The sequence below is a fragment of the Trichechus manatus genome, unplaced genomic scaffold (genome assembly GCF_000243295.1).
Source record: "Trichechus manatus latirostris isolate Lorelei unplaced genomic scaffold, TriManLat1.0 scaffold00242, whole genome shotgun sequence".
NCBI classification, from domain to species: Eukaryota; Metazoa; Chordata; class Mammalia; order Sirenia; family Trichechidae; genus Trichechus; species Trichechus manatus.
The window spans coordinates 408,286-432,910 of record NW_004444178.1 but is presented as its reverse complement, the minus strand read 5'-3'; the positions used below and the strand labels follow the sequence as shown (position 1 = coordinate 432,910).

Below are 24,625 nucleotides of genomic sequence, written 5' to 3'. Positions count from 1 at the left end.
CCCAACCACTTGGAGTAAAGAAGAACGAAGAACACCAAAGACACAAGGAAAGTATTAGCCCAAGAGACAGAAAGGGCCACATAAACCAGAGACTCCATCATCCTGAGACCAGAAGAACTAGATGGTGCTTGGCTACCACCAATGACCACCCTGACAGGGAACACAACAGAGAGTCCCTGACGGAGCAGGGGAAAAGTGGGGTGCACAACACAAATTCTAGTAAAAAGACCAGACTTAATGGTCTGAGATTGGAGGGACCCCAGAAGACATGGCTCCCGGACTCTCTGTTAGCCCAGAACTGAAACCATTCCCGAAGACAACTCTTCAGACATAGATTAGACAAGACTGTAAGATATAAAATGATACTTGTAAAGAGAGTGCTTAGCTCAAGTAGATACATGAGACTAAATGGGCAGCTCCTGTCCAGAGGTGAGATGAGAAGACAGAAAGGGACAGCAACTGGTTGAATGGCTATGGGAAAATCCAGGGTGGAGGGAGTGTGCTGTCACATTATAGGGAGAGACTAACTTGAACTGTAAACTTTCGCTTAAAGCACAATAAAAAAATTTTTTTAAAAAGTCTACACTTTTTGTTACACAATCATTACACAAAGTAGAGAATACCTGTGTGAGGTTTTTATTTATCTAAGAAAAGTCTGTTCGCATTGATTGTTGTTAGCTTTATTTACAATCTGGATAAACTGCTAAATTCCAAGAATACAGGAGAGAAAGTAGATTTTCTGTTAATTGAAAATAACTTTGTAAAAATTTCAATAATGAAAATATTAAAAGAATCATGTGTACTTTTTATTGAAGTATAGGTTATTAAAAAACTCTTGATTATTTAGAAAAAATAAATAAGTGCAGGAGAGGTAGAGAGAGAGTTAGGGACCAAGGAGAATATTCTGGATACAATATCAAAAGTTGTCAAATTTATGAATTGTCACTATTAGAATTTTCCAAAATGCAACACTTTATAAATTCCCTATCCCACCTTTAATAGATTACTGATGCTCTTTAAGAGTCTCCCTTCCCAATTTCCTGATAATAAAGGAAAGAAAATTCATCAGTATTTAATGAGCACTAGCATTCCAGGGATGTTGGTACTAACTATATGCTTAAGTCTAAATTAATAAGTGGGTGTTTTTATAGCTTACTAAGTCACTAAAAAACAATTTATAACTCTCAAGGCTGAGAATCATTTGCTACACTTGCTACACTGAAAGTTAAACAGTCATAAAGATAAAACCAGTCCTTGAAACCTGAGTAAAATAAAGTGTGTTTCTTTACTTGTTTTCATAATTTTGATAAATTCCACATCAAAAGGAAAGTCAGAAAATTCTGTCTATATCTGATCTAACTGATTATAAATAAGGATTTGGTCTGAGAGATCACTATGTGCCATGCAATGTGCTAAATGCCAGTGAAATAATTTCCCCCTACAGGTCATTCTAAATTTAGGATACATAGAAAAATTTATATATTATTGGCTTTCTGGTAAAATTACCACCAAGAATAAATGATTCTACAAATAACATGATTACTAGTAAGTATTTCTGGAGTCAACAATGATATTAATAAAAGCCATATAAACTACTAAGTAAAAACGTTTTCATTTAGATAATCAAAAAAATTTTTGTCTCACCTTAGCACCATATTTGGAATAGTTCATTTCTGTCAGCGTTACCGGACGTAACTTGTCAATATCTCCAAAGGCTACTCCAGGAACATACAGGGCACAAACAATGTGAACCCATCTATAAAGAGAGAAGACATGCTTTTGCTATCAAAGCCTTTTATGAAATTCCCACATGGAAAATAAAGATACAAAACATGTGCCATATGGAAATAATACTGAAAGAATTCTATGGTCAGATCTTAAAAATCTCACAGACACACGACTAAAGAATATGGAACACCAACAGAATTATAGCATTTAGCTACAGAAAAAGGGACTGTAATACACATCACTTTTCCAACAGCTTAGCCAAAACTGAGTTAACTATAATTACCTTTCACTGAAGATTTACTGCAGTTTGCCCTTATCTATTATTCTTAAATATTTGCATAAAACTACTATCCAAATGCAACGAAACATAATTTTCATACCTACAGAAAGGCATTCATATTATTTTAAGCACTTTGAGAATTTAGGATCCTCATTTAAGAACTGTGAAGCTGTTACTCTGCAATAATCAGGCAAAACTGCTCTTTCTTGTTACTCTTTTCCAAAGGCTGTTGCATAATCCTTAAGGACATATTTTAAAGCAAAATTTTGGTGTGCAGTTTAACTTTCTTTGTTCCCAGGTAAAAATGACTGCTAAAAGACTGTGCAGAACAAAGTTATAATAATATAAGGAAATTTTCATTCATCTCATCTATTCATCACACAACCTACAACTTACATGCCATACAGAAAAAGTCTGAATGATGCCGTAACACTAAGAAAGAATACTCAGAGTTTCAGTGCGCCAAAAAAAAAAAGGATGTTGGTCCTAATTTCATTTTTTTTTTAAACTGCTCTGAACCTCTTTTACTATATTAGGCACATTTTCTGTTGGCTTACAACCACGCAAAATGTGAGATCACTAACTTTGAAATTTAAATAGTAGATCAATATCACTTCTGTACGAAAGGGGGTAAAAATGAGATGGCAAATATCTCTGAACTTCAATAGATTAACAAAAAATTCTACTTTATAACAGCTAAAGAGGCTGTGAATCCTACATGGTTCTGTTTTGTGGAATAAGACTAATAATCATTCTATAGCAGTGCTGGGGAAAAGACTTACATACCTTTAAAAATTATCTCTTTATTAGAAAGAAAGAAAAAAAAACCCAAGGTTTTCTTTTGAGATTTTCCTGATAGAATGTTTTAGTCCAACCTCCCAAACACATTCTGTGAAGTTCAGTATAAAGATACACATCTTCAACAAGCAGCTGCTTTTTCAATTTAATTTGTACAGTTTTTTCATTTTCCACTGGTGTATTAAATGCCGTTATACTCTGTAGTTTATCTTTAATAAGCCCAACAGCTGGCTGTTTGCTTCATACTGACCTTCTTAGACTGTTTTAGTACATGTCACACAAGTACTATAAATTTAAACTGTCATTTCAGTGTGTTTGACACATAAATGTATCATTTCTCCCAACTACCTCTATGAGGAAGCCAACAAGTCTTTATTAAAACACGTATCAAAGTCAGTGAAATTCACAGTAGAGACAATTTTGGTCCTTTTTAATACCAGTTCCAAATAGTTTTCTGTTCATTGTTTAGCTGCACGTATTTTAGAAGTTTGTAATTAAGACAAGTTGGGTAATCAAAAAAGAAAAATTGTTCTTGTTACTTTACCATCCATTTTGCTTGCAGCTATGATGACAGATGTTGATTAAGGGAAAGAGCAGAAAACAAGCACCACATAAAACCACCAAAAAACAAAGAGTCAGAATTGTCATTCCAGCACAGAAACTATTAATAAATGTTTTTAATTTATATATTTTAATAAAGCAGACAAAGTAAAAGGATAGTTCTCAAAAGACTCTAACTTCAAAATGGAAACTATTAATCAATCAAATTTGATTTGAAATGCCTTGTATTTGTAGTGCCTTTTACAGCACGTGAAACAAATTCACTTCCAGTATGTAATTGTCATTCTTTCATTTATTTACTCAACAATCAATTTCTAAGTGTCTATCATGCATAACGTACCACATAGGCAGTTTGGAAATCATAAAGTGCTTATAGCATAGTGTCTGGCACTCTGTCTTCCCTCAAGAAATTTTAGTTACAAGGAAAAAAAAAAATCTCTAAAAGCTTCCTGTTAGTGCAAGATTGTTATTCTCATTTTGCATATAAAGAAATGGACTAGAAGGAATAAATCAGTTCCAAAAATAACAAGGTTAGCAAGTGATAGAACTGAGACTTAAAGAATCCAATGTTCTCTTCTATTGCACAATAATGTTTATTTAAAAAATTAAGGAATTTAGCTCATAGCCATTTTTCATTTCACAATAGACTTGAGGACACCCAACAAAGAACATAAGGAAGGAAAGTATGTCTACTACTCCCCCACATCAGGTTTATGAGTCCACTTTAGACAAGATAAAATACTCTCCCTAAGAAACGAAACAAAAAATCAATAACAAAAATGAACTGATGGTTTTCTCACATTAAATCACAGTATTTTCTACATAGAACTTGTAGTTCCCATTAGCACCTACAGGGAAGAAGTCTAATCAATTAGCCCATATGACAGAAGTCAATTTCAAAACCTTTTTCATTCTCTACATAGATTACTTTTTCTTTTCCCCTATTTTCCATTTGAAGCTAGAATACTAAATGGCTTATAGAATCTTGGCTTCTTTGCCTTGAATCAAGCTAGTATTCACATCCGTCAAAATATACCAAGGCCTATAATTTCTGCAATAGTCTATAGAAATGTGGACATAATACAAATAAAATGTTCAAACAGTATAAAAGAATTTTTGCCAGGCTGCATCATCAAGGAAGCGTCTATAAATGTAATATCCACAGCAACCAATACAAATATCTCTCAGCAATTATCTAAATGGTTAATAGGCCTCTCTTTGCTTCATTCAGGAACAACTTTACAAGTGGATATGACAGCATGAAGAGACAGCTACTTTATAGTTTTTCAATGGAACTTTTGAATAAGTAAACAAAAATAAATAAATGAGCAAAAAGTAAAACAAAATTTCTTCCTTAAAAGGAAGCTCTGTGTTTTCAGAAGTAGCTTTATTCACCCTAATTTATCATCAAAAATTTCAACTCTCAGAACTGAAGAGTGACCAGAGAGAATTTATGCAGCTTGTACTCCATGATTACCTGGTTAAATTACTAGAATAATATCATTAATAAGAAAGTACTAGTAGCAGCACCAGGAGTAGTAGTAGTAGAAGCAGGAAGGCATTTATTAAGTACTTATTATATTCCAGAATCCATGCGCATTGTTTCACATGAATCATCTCATTTAAACCTCTCAACAGTGCTAAGGAAACTGAAGAACAAGTTTAAATCACTTGCCCGATTTCAGTAAGAGAAGATCAGAATCCAAATATAGACAGGCCAACTTGAAAGCCCACACTTTTAACTCTATACTAAACTCCCTAATTCTAGGCGAAAGTCAGTCAAAATATAAAATAATGCCTATCTCTGTAATGCACACCACAGATTCCTCTCAATACATGAAGTCGTTTGTTATGTTTATTTTACTTTATTTTTTGGATGGACAATGAGAAAGGAGGGGTAAGATTTTTAGCCATTTTTTCTGGCTAAAATTCGAAGATTCTAAGGAAGATTCTATGTTATCCCATCAATCCTGCATAGCAACAGTTGTCAAGGGCCTGTCCAACAGTTAGGCAAAATTGAGAAAAATAAGAAAAATACTGTACTTTACTATAGTGAAATTTATTACAATTAAAAGCCTATTCTTTATTTTAGGATAAAATGTTGCCTACCCTTTTTTAATGTTAAAATTTGGGAAATAATGGTAATAATTTATTTAGGTTGTATTGTTGTCATTCTTGTTAAAACACTGAACATGTTTACTAAATATATCAAGATATCCTTAGGTAGCAAAACAAAAAATTGAACATCTCTTCTTACGTGGGGGATGGGCTGGAGGATTGTGATACACAAAACATAGAAAGTTAGAAATTACTCCTCTATTTTATTCACTCACCCTAGATGGTAGTCTCCTGGTTAAAAAAAAAAGTGAAAGATGTCAACATCATTAAGATGATAAATGCTAAAATGTGATGACAAAGAAGAATGTGAATGTAGTGAAAAGAATACAGGTCTTTGTACTAGTTATCAGTTGATTGCCTCTCAACTCCAAATTTACCCTTCAGTATCTGCTCTGCAAAAACAGACAGAATTCCTTAGCATTTCTCCTTTACAGTGAGCCTGATATTAGGCTTTCTCAATAGAGAGTGGCAGAGGAACACTGTAGGACGAAGGGCTTCTCAGCAGGGTTGAGGGGAGGATACCACTGGTGCTCTGCCCCAGCCACATGCACAGTCCCTCAGTAACCTGGCCCCTGGCCCGGTCTGGTGGTCACTTTTCTCTGGCCCTCTCAACACCAACACTGCATGCTCTAGAGTTCACACAAGCACCCCAACTCCTTCTGCATGCCCGTAGCCAGCCACCTACTTGCCAAGAACTACAGACCAGTTCTGGCCCAGGCAAACCTGCAAACTTCTATGCCATCAAGTGGGTTGTAATTTATACCATCTCTGAACCCCAGCCCTGGGAAGGGGGTCATCCTTCCATGTTTATCCTCCCTTGGACACTCTCCCTCAGCCCTAGGATATCCTATGGGGTCCTTTTACATATGGTTACTCTTTTGTCATAGCTGAATAATTCTTTTTATTAAACTTCCCCTTTCTAAACCATTTATGGTTTTTTGTCCCCTGATTGGACCTGATACATTCTTTAAGACAGACAGATCTGGGTTCAAATTTAACTATTTACCAGCTGGTGGCCTTGAACAAATTACATAAATGATCTGAGAGCCTCAGGTAATACATTTATAAAATGGGGATCTTTACCACCTATCTCAGCATAAAGTCATTATTAGGATTAAATGGAATTATGGTTGTAAAGGCAAAAGCAGGTATTCAATAAATGTCTTTCCTTTCCTCCTCCTATCAATATCTGCTATGCCAAGAAGATACAAAGAAGCAAATGAAAGTGTGTAACTAAGAAACACAATTTGAAGAATAGTGTAGTCAGGGGTAAACACATTATAAATCAAGCATATAAATGAGACATATTACAAAAGAGAATTATGACATCAACCTTCCAGCATCTGTCTCCTTGAAAATTCCATCCTGATTGGGACATAGTTCACAGCTAGGGGAAACACCACATTTACAGGCATCACAAAACCAAGGTTCAGTGGAGTTTTCAGAAGCTGAACTCATAATAGAGTCACTCTCACCATCAACTCCATAGCAACCTAAAACAGAAAAAAAAAAAGTATGATCAATATTTCTTTAATTCACATATATGAAATCACAAAAGAAAAAAGCAGAGAAAAATTCTGAAAAACCAATAGTTTATAAGAATGATAACTCAAAACACAGAAGTGAAATCATTTTATAAAACTACTTTTTCACCTAACATGATATGTACAATTGAAGTAAGTGATGCTTTTTAATGGTTTTAGTCCCACTGGAAAAGTACTAAAAACCAAAAACACCCAAACCCATTGCTGTAGAGTTGACCCTATAGGATTTCCAAGGAGCAGCTATAGGATTTGAACTCTGACCTTTTGGTTAGCAGTTGAGCTCTTAACCACTGCACCACCAAGTACTAGCGGAAAAGCACAAAAATAGGAGTTTTTATTAAAGAGAAATCAGATTAATGATTCTAGGAGCTACTGATTAGTGAATATTTACTGAGCTCCCTTTGTACCAGGCACTAGTATATTTCTTTTATGCATAAAAGATTAAATTCATGCAAACAAACAAAAAAGGCTAATTCTGGAGGTAGCAGATTAAAACACAAACACAACGGTAAGTGCCAAGTAAACATTAAATGGGAAATAATACAGAAACACACACACATGAATTAAGGCTATTGAACAATCTGAATAATGTAGACTAGAGTTAGACAACCTGAGTTCCAATCACAACTGAGTCAACCTCTAGCTATATGAGGTATTTAATCTATTTAGAGCTTTATAATTCTTCTATCTTTTCTAAAAATTTATTCATAACTGAAATAGATGAAAACAAAGAGATCATTCTTTTTCCTTTTCTTATTCACTAATAACTCAATATTCTGAGTTGAATTACTGAGGTAGATAATATGATAAAAATTGTTAAATATACTCATGAACATATCCGACAAACAATGTAATTCAGCATTGTTCTCTATATTTTAGAATAGGATATGTTATACTCCCAAAAAAAAAAAAAAAGCCAAACCCACTGTCGTCAAGTCAATTCCAACTTATAGTGATTTCATGTATTACACAGTAAAACTGCTCCATAGGGTTTTATTGGCTGTAATCTTTACAGAAGCAGTTTGCCAGGCCTTTATTCCATGGAGCCACTGGATAGGTTCAAACTGCCAATCTTTAAGTTAGCAGCCACCCAGGGTTCCTTGCTATGCTTCAATAATCAAAGGCAAAAACTGTCCTTATTAACTCAGATATAAAACCAAGCCAAAACTGTTGTCGCTGAGTCGATTCTGACTCATAGTGACCCTATAGGACAGAGTAGAACTGCCCCATAGGGTTTCCAAGGAGCAGCTGGTGGATTCGAATTGCCAACCTTTTGGTTAGCAGCCGAGCTCTTAACCACCATGCCACCAGGTCTCTAAGTCAAATATACATATTTGGAATTACAAATTATACTTAATTACTTGGGCTTACAGATCTGCCTGAATATTTTATAAAATGCAAAAGATATTCCTTGATTTTGAGCTTAAGAGTAGATTAAATGCCAAAGATGTAAGCTAACAGGAAATTCAGGCAAAACTTCACTGTCAACATCTTGTTAAGACCAGGTTTCTCATCATTATAACAGCTGAAACTTGATTTTGTCTATGAACTCAGAGCTGATGAGGCTCTCAATGCCTGACAAACCAACCAACTAGAGAATCTGATAAAGAGAAATTGAGAAGTTCTGAGAGATAATTTTACCCAGGCTATAAAAAACCATGCCGAACTACTGATTACTGATGCCTTACAATAGAGAGCACTTCTCTAGTGACTAAAATGGCCATGACTCTGAAATAGTTTCTCTCACTCACCTGAATGATGTGGGGAAAATGGTGCACACCAACTTTATATTACTCAATTTCCATTCTTTTAGAAAAGAAGACACTCCTCTTATATTACAATCTCCTTCAGAGAAACAATCTAATGTGTATACAGTAATGCTATAGGTTATAACTTAATTCCAGTCCTGATGTATGCCCTTTCGGTTTCGGCATTTCTCTGATTGCTTCAGCCACAGTTATTATCGTTCAAGATGGGTCACTTCTAAGGAAAGCCAAATGTTGACCAGCCCAGGATACTTTTGATGAGGTTAATTCTAAGAGGGTAGCCTTAGTATCAAATTCTAAAGGTACCCGAAGTCATCCCCAATAAACTGATGACATTAGAAAAACCACCATGAAAAACAGGTATCAGTGACTATCATCTCTCAAAAGGCTTCACCATACAGGTAAACTTATATGTATCCAGTGTAAGACGATGTGATTATCTGAATGGGTTTTACACTAAACAGACAATAGGAAATGGTGAGGCCTAAATTAGAGAGTACCTTCTCACTACCACCAAAAATAGCCAAATTTAAATAAATAAATGGATAAACATATAAATAGAGAGTCAGCCAGGCAAATACCCAGAAGGAAAAAAATATATACCACTAGTAAATAATTTTAAATTACCAACATTAATTTACTACATGTCATTAGTAGGTCAACAGTCATATCAATAGTCATGGGTAAGTATTTTATTCACTCAATACTAGTACTCAATATTGATTGAATTAAAGTAACCTAATAATAGGCAGAAAACTAAGAAGTTGGTCTGCATCTATGGTTTACTATGTGGAAGGGGTGGTCCTAGTACAGCCTACCACCTTTCTCTGCGACCCATGAACAAACCTTGTGAATAGGACCAGATGTGTCTGCCTGGTTTTTGGATGACATTAGAATGTGGGCTGCCTCCCTTTCCTAGGGCTTCTTAACCCAAAACACACTCCATAGCAGCTAATGGTCTATCAGCACATCCCTCCCCTCTTGTCCTGAGCACGAGTCAACATTCCGAGGAACTGCTTAGCTAAGCATGTGCGTTATTCAGCACCTAGCCAACCCCACTTCTATATCTGTTCCTGGTGGGGAGCAAACAAGGTCCTTCTCCTGTAGCCCAAGAGGGATGCATGCAGACCATCTCCCTGCATCAGCTGTGGAGTGAAAACCATTGGCCACAGGGAACCAACACCCACTACTGAGCTGACGTTGCTCTGTCTCTCCTCTATATGAATAAAGAGTTGTTCCATCCAATACCTGTGTGTGAATGGTGTCATTCTTGGGACCCCCAACATCTGCAAACTATGGAATGGGTTACTATCTTCCATGTGATAGGACTCCTAACCTGAACGTAGTAACAGCTGTCACTTGCTCAACAAATAGTCTTAAGCAAATCCCATAATTATTGTTATCCTTACACTATTCAAAAGCTTTATACCTGTTATGGATTGAACTGCATCCCCCAAAAGGATAATGCTGAAATTTTAACCCCTGTACTTGTGAATGTGACCCTGTTTGGAAACAGGGCTTTTCTTTTATGCTAATGAGGTCATACCAGAGCAGGGTAAACTATAACACATAAGATAAGCAAATGAATAAACACTCATTAATTTCTTTAATGTCATTCAATTGGGGCTGGTAATTATCATCTTCATTACTTCTGTCTGGATATACATTTTTTAAATGCTAAATTATAAAATTAAAAGGAAATACAATTTTCTTCTTGAGAGCAGTTATTATTGATAGTTACTAATAAAAGAAAGTTTTTCTATAAAGGCAACAGTAAGCAAAATGTCATATTGAAAAAGATTCATAAAACAATACAATAAAAAGTAGTCAATCTTTGTAAGTAGTAATATTTTCTCAAAGGGCTACGCAATACCACATGGAAAAAAATCTATTTTCTTTACAAAATAATGGTCCTTTGAAATGCAAATTCTTTCAAATTAGATAGATTCTGTATTTATACAAAGTAGGCAATTACCAAATAATAATGCCATTTGGAAAAATCAAGTAAATCACAGCAGTTCTCTTTTTTAGAATAAAATTTTCAATTCTATTTTTTGAAGAATAAACCACACATACATGGCAAACATATGCGCTGTCTTTCCCCCTGTAATCTGGAAGCACAAAGCAACCCCAGGAATGATTTCTTTGTGCCTCTTATAGGAAACTCCTCCTTTGTAACCTAGAAGATTAGTATCACATAAGCTCAAAAAAGCAACCAGCAAGTGGGTATTTCTTCTTCAGCTTCACTGTCTCATTACCTTTAGAGAGTTCTTTACTTGTCACTTTCATCTGCCATTTTTCCCATATTTCTGTGCCATATATATTGAGTTGACTAAATTCTAAACCAAAGCTCTAGCCCTTTACATCCACTCTAATTCACCGTAATCTATGTCTGAATACATTTTAAAATCTCTCTTTCTTCCAAATAGAACAGAATTAAACTACCATAAAACAACGCTTATTCTCTTCTCTAATTCTGGGTACGATATGCAAAAAGTGCATCTTCAACATGAACACGGAAAAAAGACTTTTCTCATATGGATAAACACGTTAAAATAGTATTTTATATGGACATATAAATTAGGATCAAACTCTAGGAACACACTGTGGGGTTTACAATTAAGTTTACCCAAAGAATTTGGTGTTTGGTTGATGAGGCCTCCAAACCACACCTGAGGGCTTATGCTAAGGAGGTAATTCAGGTGGAGGCCGCCCATGCCATACAAGACCCAATCTACATGATATCAGCCAACCTCAGCAGAGGGGGACATAAGTCAGTCATGACTACATAAGGAAGTCCTAATAAAAGCTCTGGAGATAGAAGCTCCGTGGACTTCCTAGTTGGTGATAGACCTCGATACACATGGGAGGGTAGAACATTCCCTTTTGGGACATGGAAGCTCCCAGTTGAGAACCCTCCCAGACCTCACCCTAGGCATCTCTTCATTTGTATCCTTTTTGCTATAATAAAACTGCAATCATAAGTATAGTGCTTTCTGTGAGATCTGTAGGTCATTTTAGAGAATTATTGAACCCCAGGGAATAGTGGGAGCCAGAAGGTAAGAAGCGAGGGGGGCCTTAGAGACCTCCAAGTTTACATCTGGCATCCTGAGAGGGTAGTGGGAAATCTCCAAATTTGTAACCGACAGGTCAGAAGTGAGGGTGTCATCAGGATCCCCAAGCTTGCAGCTGGTGTCTGAAGTCTTAAGCAGATTTAGCAGTCTAGAGAACTGTACCCTTCAACTTGTGAGAACTGACCTAGCTCCAGTAGTTAGGGTCAGAGAAAGAAGTACTGATTCACTTAGCTGGTGTCAGAATTGAGTGGAACAGATTGATTTGAGAGTGATTTGATTAACATCATTATACAAATGCAAGGAAAAAATGATATTAAATATATTTACAATTGTTTGAGATTGTACAAAGAGTATGGACAATCCAAATCAGTGTAATTTTCCCCCCTTCAACTCATCATGGGACACCACAATACCTGCAATGTTCTACTTCTAGCTGTGTAACTTTGGACAAATCACATCTCTGAGGCTTAGTTACCTCATCCGCAAAATGGATTAAATAATATCTATCTTCTATGTGACTGTATGCACATATATTCATAGATATAATCAAGTACAGTTATGAATACTTCTTAGACACAAACACCTCACAGGACTGGATTTCTAGGTTTGAAGGATTACGACAATAGTCTCATGGGATGTCTCAGTCAACTGGCATAATATAGTTCATAGTTCTGTTCCATATTCTAGTTTGGTGAAGTGTATGGGGTCATAAAAGCTTGCGAGTGGCCATCTAAAATACAACTATTGGTCTCTACTCGTCTAGAGCAAAAGAGAAAGAAATTGAAGACTCAAAGAAGAAAGTAGTCTACATAAATGAATATTTTATAATGATCAGCACAAAGATGGTTTGTATGAGGTGGAGATTAAAGATATCCCAAATGTCCAACTTTCCAACTGCTGTACCACTCTATTATCTCTAACATCAACTATTCCCCCTCTCCTCTTTGGGTTCAGTAACTTGCTGCAATGTCTAACAGAACCCTCGAACTGTTCTTATAGTTAGGTGGTTTATTAAGGAAGTAATGGGGTACTACTTAGACTTGGAATCAACTTGGAAGTAACAGTAACAACTCAGGACGCAGTTCCTCAATCAGGACAGTTTCTTCTCACCCTCTGCCACCTGGCCCTGCTGGGGGCCTTCTCAGGCAGGTGTTACAACTCTTAGCTCTGTGGGTCAGCAAGCTCCACAGTAGCCATCTCATACTGGTCTCCCGGTTCCTACCATCTCGTACAGCTGTCACTCTTGCTATTGCTGCACTGCCATCTCACACGGTCTTCAGTGTTACAGTTCCTCTCTTTCTCCACGTCTCCCTTTAAGCCTAGCAGGACGGCAAAACTGACCAATTCCCTCATTAGGGTTCCATACACCTTATTTGCATAGCCACACCCCCAAGAGGGTACCATGCACCTTATTTATATTATTAGCAAGCTATCCAATCCTATTGGTAGGCCATGAGCACTTCATTTGCATATTCTCACCCAGTCATTTGGTGGGAGTTACAAAGACTACAGCTACAAGGACCATATCAAGTAATTTACTGCACAGCACTACAGAACAAACAGTCTAATATGAACCACAGTCTCATCTATCCTGAGACCACAAGAACTAGACAATGCCTAGTCACCACTACTCACCATTCTAATCAGGGCCACGACAGATGGACAGAATGGAAGAAAAATGTGGAACAGAACCTCAAATTCCTAAAAAAAAAAAAAAAAAAAAAGACCTACTGTACTGGTTGAGACTAGAGGACTCCCCGACACTACTGCCCTGAGATACTCTTCAAACCTTGAACTGAAACGAACTCCTAAGGTCACCTTGTAGTTAAATAACAAACTGGCTCAAAACATAACGAGTATCACCAGTAAGTACTGTGTTACTGTAAAAAATCACCTATATTGAAACCAAATGGTCAATAGTTACTTTAAAACAAAGATGTGACTGTAAGAGGGCAGGGAAACTAGATTAATAGAAACAGAACAACCAGAATAGAAGTAATGAGAATGTTCACCCATTGTGAAGAATGTAAGCAATGTCACTAAAGAACTTGCGTACAAATTGTTTAATGGGAACCTAAACTGATGTGTAAACCTTCACTGAAAACACAATAAAATATTATTTAAAAAAATTATTATAATATCTATCTTAATCATCTCTCAGTATATATTTAAAAAATAGGTACACAAAAGTTGTCATTTAAAAATTTAAAATAACACTTTTTCTTTAACTTGATATCCTATCACTGGATCTTTATAACACCCACTTTAAAAAAAAAAAAAATTTAAATGAGTAATGTTCTTATTCATCAGAAAAGAAGTACTTATAACATGCATAATACCTGTAGTAAACATGTCCAAAAGCATAAAAGAACCAAAGTGCACACTAACTTATAAAGTCCAAATAGATATAACTTGAACTGCTATTAAGTCGATTCTGACCCATAGCAACCCTACAGGACAGAGTAGAACTGCCCCATAGGGTTTCCAAAGCTGTAAATCTTACGGAAGCAGACTGCCACATCTTTCTCCCATGGAACGGCTGGTGGGTTCAGACTGTCAACCTTCCGATTAGCAGCCAGATGCTTTAACCACTGCACCACCAAGGTTCCTTGTACATACACCAAGAAATAAAAATGGTCTAGATTTAAGCTAACAGAAGATTGAAAGATAAGCAAATGGGGGAAAACATCTCTTAGTAGACTTTATCACAGTTAATGCATAACAACTAAACCTATAGGCAATTGCTGGTAAGTGCACTACCTAATGCTCCATCATGTTCTGTGATACATACCTGACATTTTTCTTCAGACACGCTGCAATCAGTATATCAGGATAACTGACATCACAGTCAGGGGTGCCCTACTATTATAAATCAGCTACAAGGTCTTGGCACAGAGGTATTTATAATAAGTGACAGACTGCAGCCCTTAGGAGATTTCAGAAAGAAAAGTGATTTCTCTACATCCAGATGAAGTGAGTACTCTGGAAAGTAATTACATGCTTATAAATTTAATAAGCAGCATTTGAGTATCTTTTAGCAAATATCTCCACTTAAAAATCTTTTTAAAATTATGATCACTTTAGGATAACTATTTTTAAAGAGAGAAAAGATAAAGAAAATGTATCAAAACATTATGTCTGGATATTAGGACAATTAGAAATGATTTTTTCTCTGTTCTGTATTTCTCACATTGTATTTAATATTCATGTATTGTATTAGGATGCGCAGATAGTTTTCTTTAAAATAAACCATTTAAGAAGTTAATTTTTAAACATTAGATTTTTAAGGAAAAGTTGCATGGATGAATTACAATATGGAGATCTGTCACTTAAGCACCTAAATTTAAAAATAACAAAAAACCTAGCAACACAAAATTCTTCCTATGCATTAGAAAATGTCTTTTCTCTAGGTTAATTACTTTTAATAAAAATTAATTTTAAAACTTAAATTCTAGTGGAGAAATTCATTCTGTGAAGAAAACATAATGCTGATACCCAAACAAGACAAAGACACCACAAAAAAAGAAATCTACAGGCCAATATCTCATAAAAATATAGATGTAAAAATCCTCAACAAAATACTAGTGAACAGAATCCAACAGCATATTGAAAGAGTCATACATCATGACCAAGTAGGATTTATTCCAGGAATGCAGGGATAGTTCAACACTAGAAAATCAATCAATACACCACATTAATAGAACAAAGGAAAAGAAACACATGATCGTCTCTATGGATGTAGAAAAAACATTTGATAAAATCCAAACCCTTTCTCAATGAAAACCCTAAAGAAGACTGGAATAGAAGGGAAATTCCTCAATATTCAGAGCATATGTGAAAAGCCAACAGCCAACATTATACTTAATGGAGAAGGACTGAGAGCTTTCCCCTTGAAACTGGGAAAAAGAAAAGGGTGCCTGCTCTCACCACTTCTATTCAATATTGTATTATAAGTCCTAGCCAGAGCAATAAGACAAGAATAAGAAATAAAAGGTATCCAGATTGGAAAACAAAAAGTAAAATTATCTCTATTCACGGATGATATGATCCCATATATAGAAAATCTTAGAGTCCACAAGAAAACTTCTAGAGCTAATAGAGGAATTTAGCAAAGTTGCAAAGTACAAGGTCAACAAACAAAAATCAGTTGAGTTTCTATATACCAGCAATGAAAAATCTGAAAGGGAAACAATTCAATTTACAATAGCATCTAAGAGAATAAAATATCTAGGAATACATCTAATACGGAAAGTGAAAGACTTACACAATGAAAACTATAAAACACTGTAAAAGAGACTAAAGAAGACTTAAATAAATGGTAAGATATTCCATGTTCATGGATTGGAAAACTTAATATTGTTAAGATTTCAATACGACCCAAAGCAACCTACATATCCAACGCAATCATGGTCAAAATTCCAATGTCCTTCTTTAGAGAAATAGAAAAACAAATCTTCGACTTTATATGGGATGGCAAGAGGCCCCAAATAGCTAAAACAATGTTGAAAGACATGAACAAAATAGGACGGATCACACTTTCTGATTTTAAAACATACCATACAAAACATACCATACAAAACATACCTGACAGCAACAGGTTTGGTTTATGGTTTTTTATATAGCTAATCAAAACAGCCTGGTACTGGTATAATGACACACACACAGACCAATGGAATAAAATTTAAAGTCCACAATTAAACGCACAAATCTATGGTCAATTGATTTTTGACAAGAGTGTTAAGTCCATTCAGAAGAAGAGACTCTTCAATAAATGGTGCTGGGAAAACTGGAATTCCACATGCAGAAAAATGAAACAGGATCCATGCCTCACACCATACTCAAAACCAAATCTCCAAAATGGATACAGGACCTAAATGTGCAACCTGTTGTTGTTGTTAGGTGGCATCAAGTTAAGTTCCAACTCATACAGAACTCATGCACAACAAAACGAAACATTCCCTGGTCCTGCGCCATCCTCACAGTCATTGCTATGTTTGAGCCCACTGTTGCAGCCACTGTGTCAGTCCATCTCATTGAGGGGCTTCCTCTTTGTCACTGACTCTCTACTTTACCAAGCAAGATGTCCTAGGGGACTGGTCCCTCCTGATAACATGTCCAAAGTAAGTCAGATGACATCTCTCTATCTGTGCTTCTTAAAGAGCACTCTGGCTGTACTTCTTCAAGTCAGACTTGCTCACTCGTCTGGCAGTCCACGGTATATTCAATATTCTTCACCGACACCATAATTCAAATGCATCAATTCTTCTTCAGTCTTCCTTATTCACTGCCCAGCTTTCACATGCATATGAGGTGACTGAAAAGACCATGGCTTGGGTCAGGAGCATCGTAGTCATCAAGTCGACATCTTTGCCTTTTTAACACTTTAAAGATGTCTTTTACAACAGATTTGCTTAACGCAATACATCGTTTGATCTCCTGCCTGCTGCTTCCATGGGCGTTGATTGTGGATCCAAGTAAAACAAAATCCTTGACAACTTCAGTCTTTTCTCCATTTATCATGATGTTGCTTATTGGTCCAATTTTGAGAATTTTTGTTTTCTTTATGTTGAAGTATAATCGATAATGAAGAGCATAGTCTTTGATCTTCAACATTAAGTGCTTTAAGTCCTCTTCACTTTCAGCAAGCAAGGCTATGTCATCTGCATATCAAAGGCTGTTAATGAGTCCTCCTCCAATCCTGATGCCGTGTTCTTCTTCATATGGAACACATACCTGTCCTAATTTTAAACCACATAGTATCCCCTTGATCTGTTTGAATGACTGCCTCTTGGTATATGTACAGGTTCCACATGAGCACAATTAAGTGTTCTAAATTCCCATTCTTTGAAATGTTACAATCCACACAGTCAAATGCTTTTGCATAGTCAATAAAACACAGGTGAACAATTTTCTGGTATTCCCTGCTTTCAGCCAAGATCCATCTGATATCAGTAATGACATCCCTCATTTCCTGTCCTCTTCTGAATCTGGTTTGAATTTCTGGCACTTCACTGTCAATGTGCTGCTGCAATAGTTTTTGAATTATCATCAGCATAATTTTACTTGCATGTAATAATGATATTATTAATTTATGCATTTTCCTGGATCACATTTCTTTGGAATTGGCATGAATATAGATCTCTTCCAGTCGACTGGTCAAGTAGCTGTCTTCCAAATTTCCTTTTTATTTATTGATTTTTTTCTTTCTTCTTTTTCCTTTTGCTGGCTTCCAAATTTCTTGGCATAGACGAGTGAGTGCTTCCAGCACAGCATCCATTTGTTGAAACATCTCAGTTGGTATTCCATCAGTTAGTGGAGCCATGTTTTTCACCAATGCCTTCAGTGCAGCTTGGATTTCTTCCTTCAGTACCATCAGTTCTTAATCACATGCTATCTCCCTGAGTCATTCAATTCTTTGCCCACAGAAACCTTCAGTGTTGCTACTTGAGGCTTGAATTTTTTCTTCAGTTCTTTCAGCTTGAGGAATGCTGAGCGTGTTCTTCCCTTTTGATTTTCTAACTCCAGGTCTTTGACCATGGCATTATAATATTTTACTTTGTCTTCTTGAGTCGTCCTTTGAAATCTTCTGTTCAGCTCTTTTACTTAATCATTTCTTTCTTTCGCATTAGCTACTCTACGTTCAAGTGCAAGTTTCAGAGTCTCTTCTGACATCCATTTTGGTCTTTTCTTTCCTTCCTGTCTTTTTGATGACCTTTTGCTTTCTTCATGTATAACATCTTTCCACAACTCGTCTGGTCTTAGGTTATTAGTGTTCAATGCATCAAATCTATTCTTGATATGGTCTCTAAATTAAGGTGGAATATACTGCAGGTCATCCTAAAACCATGTGCAAACTAAAACCATGAAATTCTTAGAAGAACAAACAGGGGCAACGCTGTCAGGCCTAGCTTTCAACAATGTATTATCTAATATAATAACAAAACCACAAACAGAAAAAGACAAAATAAATAAATGTGACCTCACAAAAATTAAAAGCTTTTGTTCATCAAGACAAGCTACCAACTGGGAGAGTATCTTTGGAAACCATATAGCCAACAAGAATCTAATAACCAAGATATACATAAAACTTCTAGAACTTAACAACAAAAAGACAAATAACCCAATCATAAAATGGGCAAAGGACTTGAATAGACATTTCACCAAAGAGGACATTCAAACGGCCACCAAACACATGGAAAGATGTTCAGCATCATTAGCTATCAGAGAGATACAAATCAAAACCACAATGAGATACCTTCCACTCTCACTAGGATGACTAAGATAAGAGAAAAAAAAAAAAACAGAAAATAACAAATGTTGGAAAGGATGTGGAGAAATTGGAATGTTTATCTATTGCTAGTGGGAATGCAAAACGATACAGCCGTTGTGGAAGAGTGTGGCAGTTCTTCAAAAAACTAAAAATAGAATTATCATATGACCCAGCAATTCCACTCCTAGATACATACCCAAAATATTTGAAAGCAGAGACTCAAACAGAGACTTGTACACCAACGTTCACTGCAGCACTATTCACAATAGCCAAAAGGTGGAAACTTAAATGCTAATCAATAGATGAATGGATAAACAAAACATGGTACATACATACAATGTAATACTACTCAGCTAGTAGGAGAAATAAAGTCTTGATACATGCTACAGTATGGACGGAGCTTGAAGATATTATGCTGAACAAAATAAGCCAGTCACAAAAGGACAAATATTGTATGGCCTCACTTATATAAAAAGACACGAAGAAGCAAACGTATACAGACCAAACTTTATTTAGTGGTTACCAGGGGCAGGTAGGAGGGAGGGGATAAAGGGGCAGTTAATGGTGATGGAAAAATCACATTGATTAAGGGTAAAGTTGCAGAGCCAATTATTGTAATTGCTGTCAATACATTGCATACCTGTAAAAAGTTCAATTATCAAAAGTTGTGTGATATATTTACAACAATGACAAAAAAAAAAAAAGAGTAGCTACTGAGGCTGCATATTATGTATAACCAAATACCTCCTGGGATTTGGTTCTCTGGTTTGGAGGTTTAGGGTCATGGTTTCATGGGATATCCCAGTTAATTTGCCTAATAACATGTTTAGTGCTTCTGTTCTACCTCCCAGTTTGGTGCATAGCGCCTGGGGTCTTAAAAGCTTGCAAGTGGCCATCCAAGTCACAATAATTGGTCTCTATTCACCTGGAGCAAGAGAGGAAGAAGGGGAGTCAGGAATAGGAAGAGGATACAGAATGTGTGGCTAATTGTCTCCGTAAACAACTGCCTCCTTTGCCATGAGACCCAAAGAGCTGGATGGTGCCTGGCCACCATTATTGAACATCTTGAACAAAGATTCCATAGATGAATGCTGATCAAAAGGGGGAAAATACAGATCAGAATTTCAAGGATGAAGCCCTGGAACTATTGCCCTGAGATAATCCTGAAACCTTAAACCAAAAATATTCCCTGAAGTCACATTAAAACCAAACGACAGTTTAGCTTAACTAGCTAAAAAAAAGTCTGTCTTCAGCATTATGCTCTTTTAAGAATGATCTATATGGATCAAATTGACAACAGCAAATTGAAAGATTAGACAGGAATCTGAGGGGGCAGTGAGTTTGTGTTAATAAAAGAGGAACAACTCAGAAAAGGTGGATGAGAACAGTTACACAACTCGAAGAATGTAATCAATGTCACTAAATTCTACTTGTAGAAACTGTTGAATTGGTGTATGTTTTGCTGTGTATGTTCTCAACAACAACAAAAAAATAAAATTTAGGAAAAAAACAGTAGTGGAAAATGATCTACAGATGTGCCTGTATTAAAAAAGAAAATTTAAACAATGAAAACTACCATAAAATTAAAAGTAAAAATAGGGTGAAAAATACATTTGCAAGGAAGGAAACTATTTACAACGCATATAACAGAAAAAGGACTAATATCAAAAAAAAAAAAAACTTCCAATAAGCAATAAGTCAATAAAAAAACAGAAATTAATTTTATTTAATATTCATGTACCATATTATGATTATATTATGATGTTGATATGAACAAAAATCCATATAGTCTTTTGGAGGTTGATTTGGCAATGTCTTTTAAAAATTTAAATGCACTTATCCTTTGACTCAGCAATTTTACTTCTAGGAATCTATCCCAAAGAAATAATTACATGAATATATATAACACATTTGTTACCACTACATGTAAGTGGAAGAGTAGAAACACACAGAAAAGTAAACACATTATGCTCGAACCATTCTATGGGTAACTACGTGTCATTAAAAACAACAGTATATTCCCGGTATGTACTGAAGGAGCCCTGATGGTGCAACAGTTAAGGACTTGGCTGGTAACCAAAAGGTTGGCAGTTCAAACCTACCCAGAGGCTCTGAGGGAGAAAAGACCTGGTGATCTGCTTCTGAGAAGATTACAGCCTAGGAAACCCTACATGGCAATTTGACTCTGTCCTACAGGGTCACTATGAGTTAGAATGAACTCAACAGCACCTAACAACTACAACATATGTACTGACATGAAAAGAATCTCAAGATTAACAGATGAGTGAAGAAATAGAGCAGGATTTTCGGGCAACATGATGCTATAGTCAGAAGCACCACACCGTCCCTCCATAGCAAAGATACAAAAAACTAAGTCAAACAGAGTCACTCGTCAGTCCTGAAACCCTAAGCATCAAATGAAGAGATAAAGAACTCAGCCAAGCACTGAATGGAATAAGAAACTGACAGAGAACAGACAGCGAGGAGAGATAGATGCAGAGGTCCCCTATCAGCTACTGCAGCACGGATCCGCCTTCTTGGACTCCTATTGGAGATCAGCGAACAGGGGGTATGAGAAAGCAGCTTCACGGAGCTTCCAGCAGGAGACAGAACAACCGGCAACCAATGACATACACTTTCCCACCCTCCACCCTTCATCACCCCCACGCAGCCTCCTCTGCTTCCCGCACCACAGTCTCTTGGCTGGGAAGCACCAGCTTCACCCCGGTATCACTTGGATTCCACCCACCGGCACTGGCCAGCTCCCAGAGTGCCATTTGTTTGCTGCTGATGTTGCTTTCTTCCACTTCATTAGATTTCTTCCTTACCTCTCACCACCTCCTCCTCCTTTCTCTCAAATACCTGGCTCTGTGGCCATCTTTCCTTCTTCTTGGGGGGCTGCAAGGTGCCACTCGACTGTAGAACTGCTTTCCGGCTCGTGCTGCCATGCTGGTGGGACCCCTGGGACTTTTTTGTTTGTTTGTTTGTTCTGATTTGTTATGTTTTGATTTGTTCATTTGATTGTTTTCTTTTTCTTTTTTCGGCTTGGGAGCCCTCTCTGGCCAGACAGTATTGCGCGGCTTGGGAGCTACTCCCTTACTCTGCGCAAATGCACGCTGACATCCCTGTGGGCATTTTTTTTTTCTTTTTTTGTTTCTTTCTTTTGTTTTCTTCTCTCTCTTTTCGCTTTTTGTCATTCTTCATTATGTTTCTTGATTTATTCATTTTTTTCTTTTACCCTTTTTTTTTTTCATTTTTGTTTTTCTCCATTTCTCAGTCTCTTATCTCTCCACTTCAATAGCAAGCTCCCTTAGCACTCTTTTTTGTTTATGTGTATGTTTTTGGCTCCTTTTTCTCCTCTTTCCAATAACCATCTTAGCTTCACACATCACAATCTCCCCCCCCCTTCATGTCTACCTGCACTGTTTGCTAAACACACACCCCCAAGCAGCACAAGCACAGCCTACCAGAACCTTCCCTGCACTGATTCAGGGCCTGCCCTGTCGGCCCTAGTATGTGCCACAAACAACCCATCCCAGAAACTCCCTTTCAGCTGGACCTGCCCTGCTGTACCATACCTGAGTGACTGACCCTGCCCATTGGAGAAGGAGGTGAAATGTATCATGCCCACAGAGGAGCAAACAACTAAGAATGCACAGCCGACCTGCTCAGACATAACCAAATAAAACAAAAAAGCAGGACGAAACAAACAAATCTACAATCAATAAATGAGGAGAATAACTACTGAATGCCCTGAAGACACCAGACAATATCAAAACAGATAAAAAACAGGAAAGGATGGTTTTAGTAGGCACCCAAAATAAAACACCAGATGACTTTCCAGTAGAAGAAAAGCCACAGGAACTACCTGATAGGGAATTAAATTCTCTAGTATTCATAATTATCCAAGAGTTGAAGCAAAAAGCAAACAAAAATGAAGAAAAAATTCATGGCAAAGGCAGACAAATTCATGGAAAATACAGACACAAAAATGGAAGAATTCTAGAAAATATTACAGGAACAAAATGCTAAAATAAATTCACTACTAGAAATCCTACAAAAACAACAATTAGAAATCCAAAAGATAAACAATAAGATTTCAGAAATGGACAGTGTCACAGAAGGGCTGAGGAACAAGTTTGAAATGATGGAAGATAGGATCAGTGAAACTGAAGACAAACACTTGGATACAACTCTGTTTGAGGAAAAATCAGAAAAAAGAATGAAGAAACCCTGAAAATTAGGTGGGATACAATCAGCAGCAAAAATCTGCAAGTGATCAGAGTTCCAGAACAGGAGAAGAAAACAGAAAACACAGGATCACTGAAGAATTGCTGACAGAAAACTTCCCCAATATCATGAAAGATGAAAAGCTGACCATCGAAGAAGCTCAACGAACACGATATAGGATAGACCCCAACAGAAAATCACCAAGGCATATCATAATCTCACTCGCTAAAACCAAAGACAAACAAAGAATGCTGAGAGCAGCTCAAGAAAAAGAAAAAGTCATACACAGAGGAGAAACAATAAGACTAAGCTCGGATTATTCAGCAGACACCATGCAAGCAAGAAGGCAATGGGATGACATATATAAAACCTTGAAAGAAAAAAACTGCCAGCCAAGGGTAATATATCACACAAAACTCTCATTCAAATATGACAGTGAAATTAGGTCACTTCCAGATAAACATAAATTAAGGGACTATGTAAAAACAAAACCAAACTTAACAAGACTTCTTAAAGGGAGTCCTTCGATTTGAGAACAAACATCAGACCACAGGCTGGATCTAGGACATAGGATTGTACTAGCCAGATACCAACCTAGGAAATGAACTCTTAAGGACTATGCAAAACCAAAAGACATACAACAGGAAACCAGAGAGGATAATCTGTAAATGACAACAATATCAGAACAATAAAAGAGGGAATAAACGGTGCAGGTATAGAATCTTCTAATGGAGAGGAAGGCAAGGCGATATCAAGTAATAATAGACTGGTTCAAAGCTAGGAAGATAAGGGTAAATTTCCAGGTAACCACAAAGACAGTTAAGAAAACCTACTCATCAACACAAACAAAAAATACAAAGTCTCAGTAAAAACAAAACCTACAAAAACAAAAGAAATGAAAAAAAAAAAATCCACACACGAAAGGAATTCAGCACAGGAGAGCGAGAGGAACAAAGAAAACGTCAGCACCACAAAAAAAAAAAATGCACTACAAAATGACAGCCATAAACTCACACTTATCAGTAATTACATTGAATGTAAATGGCCTAAATGCACCCATACAAAATGGAGAGTGACAGAATGGATAAAAAAACAGGATCCATCAATATGCTGTCTACAAGAGACACAACTTAGAAACAAAGACGTAAATTTATTAAAAATCAAAGGATGGAAAAAATATATCAAGCAAACAGCTAACAAAAAGGAGCAGGCATGGCAATACTAATCTCAGATAAAACAGGCTTTAAAACAAAATC

General features: G+C 36.5%; 1 protein-coding gene across 5 annotated transcripts in view; it reads right to left on the bottom strand.

Moving 5' to 3' along the window:
* The window catches only part of PHF14 (PHD finger protein 14), a 215,495-nt gene that overhangs the window by 154,889 nt on the left and 35,981 nt on the right, over window positions 1–24,625 (bottom strand). For all 5 annotated transcript variants that reach the window (XM_012559391.2, XM_023724350.1, XM_023724351.1 and 2 more), the window contains 2 exons: window positions 6,819–6,978; window positions 1,645–1,756 (listed from right to left, as the gene is read on the bottom strand). In XM_012559391.2, the coding sequence (XP_012414845.1) occupies window positions 1,645–1,756; window positions 6,819–6,978 (272 nt within the window). The remainder of the gene's footprint in view (window positions 1–1,644; window positions 1,757–6,818; window positions 6,979–24,625) is intronic.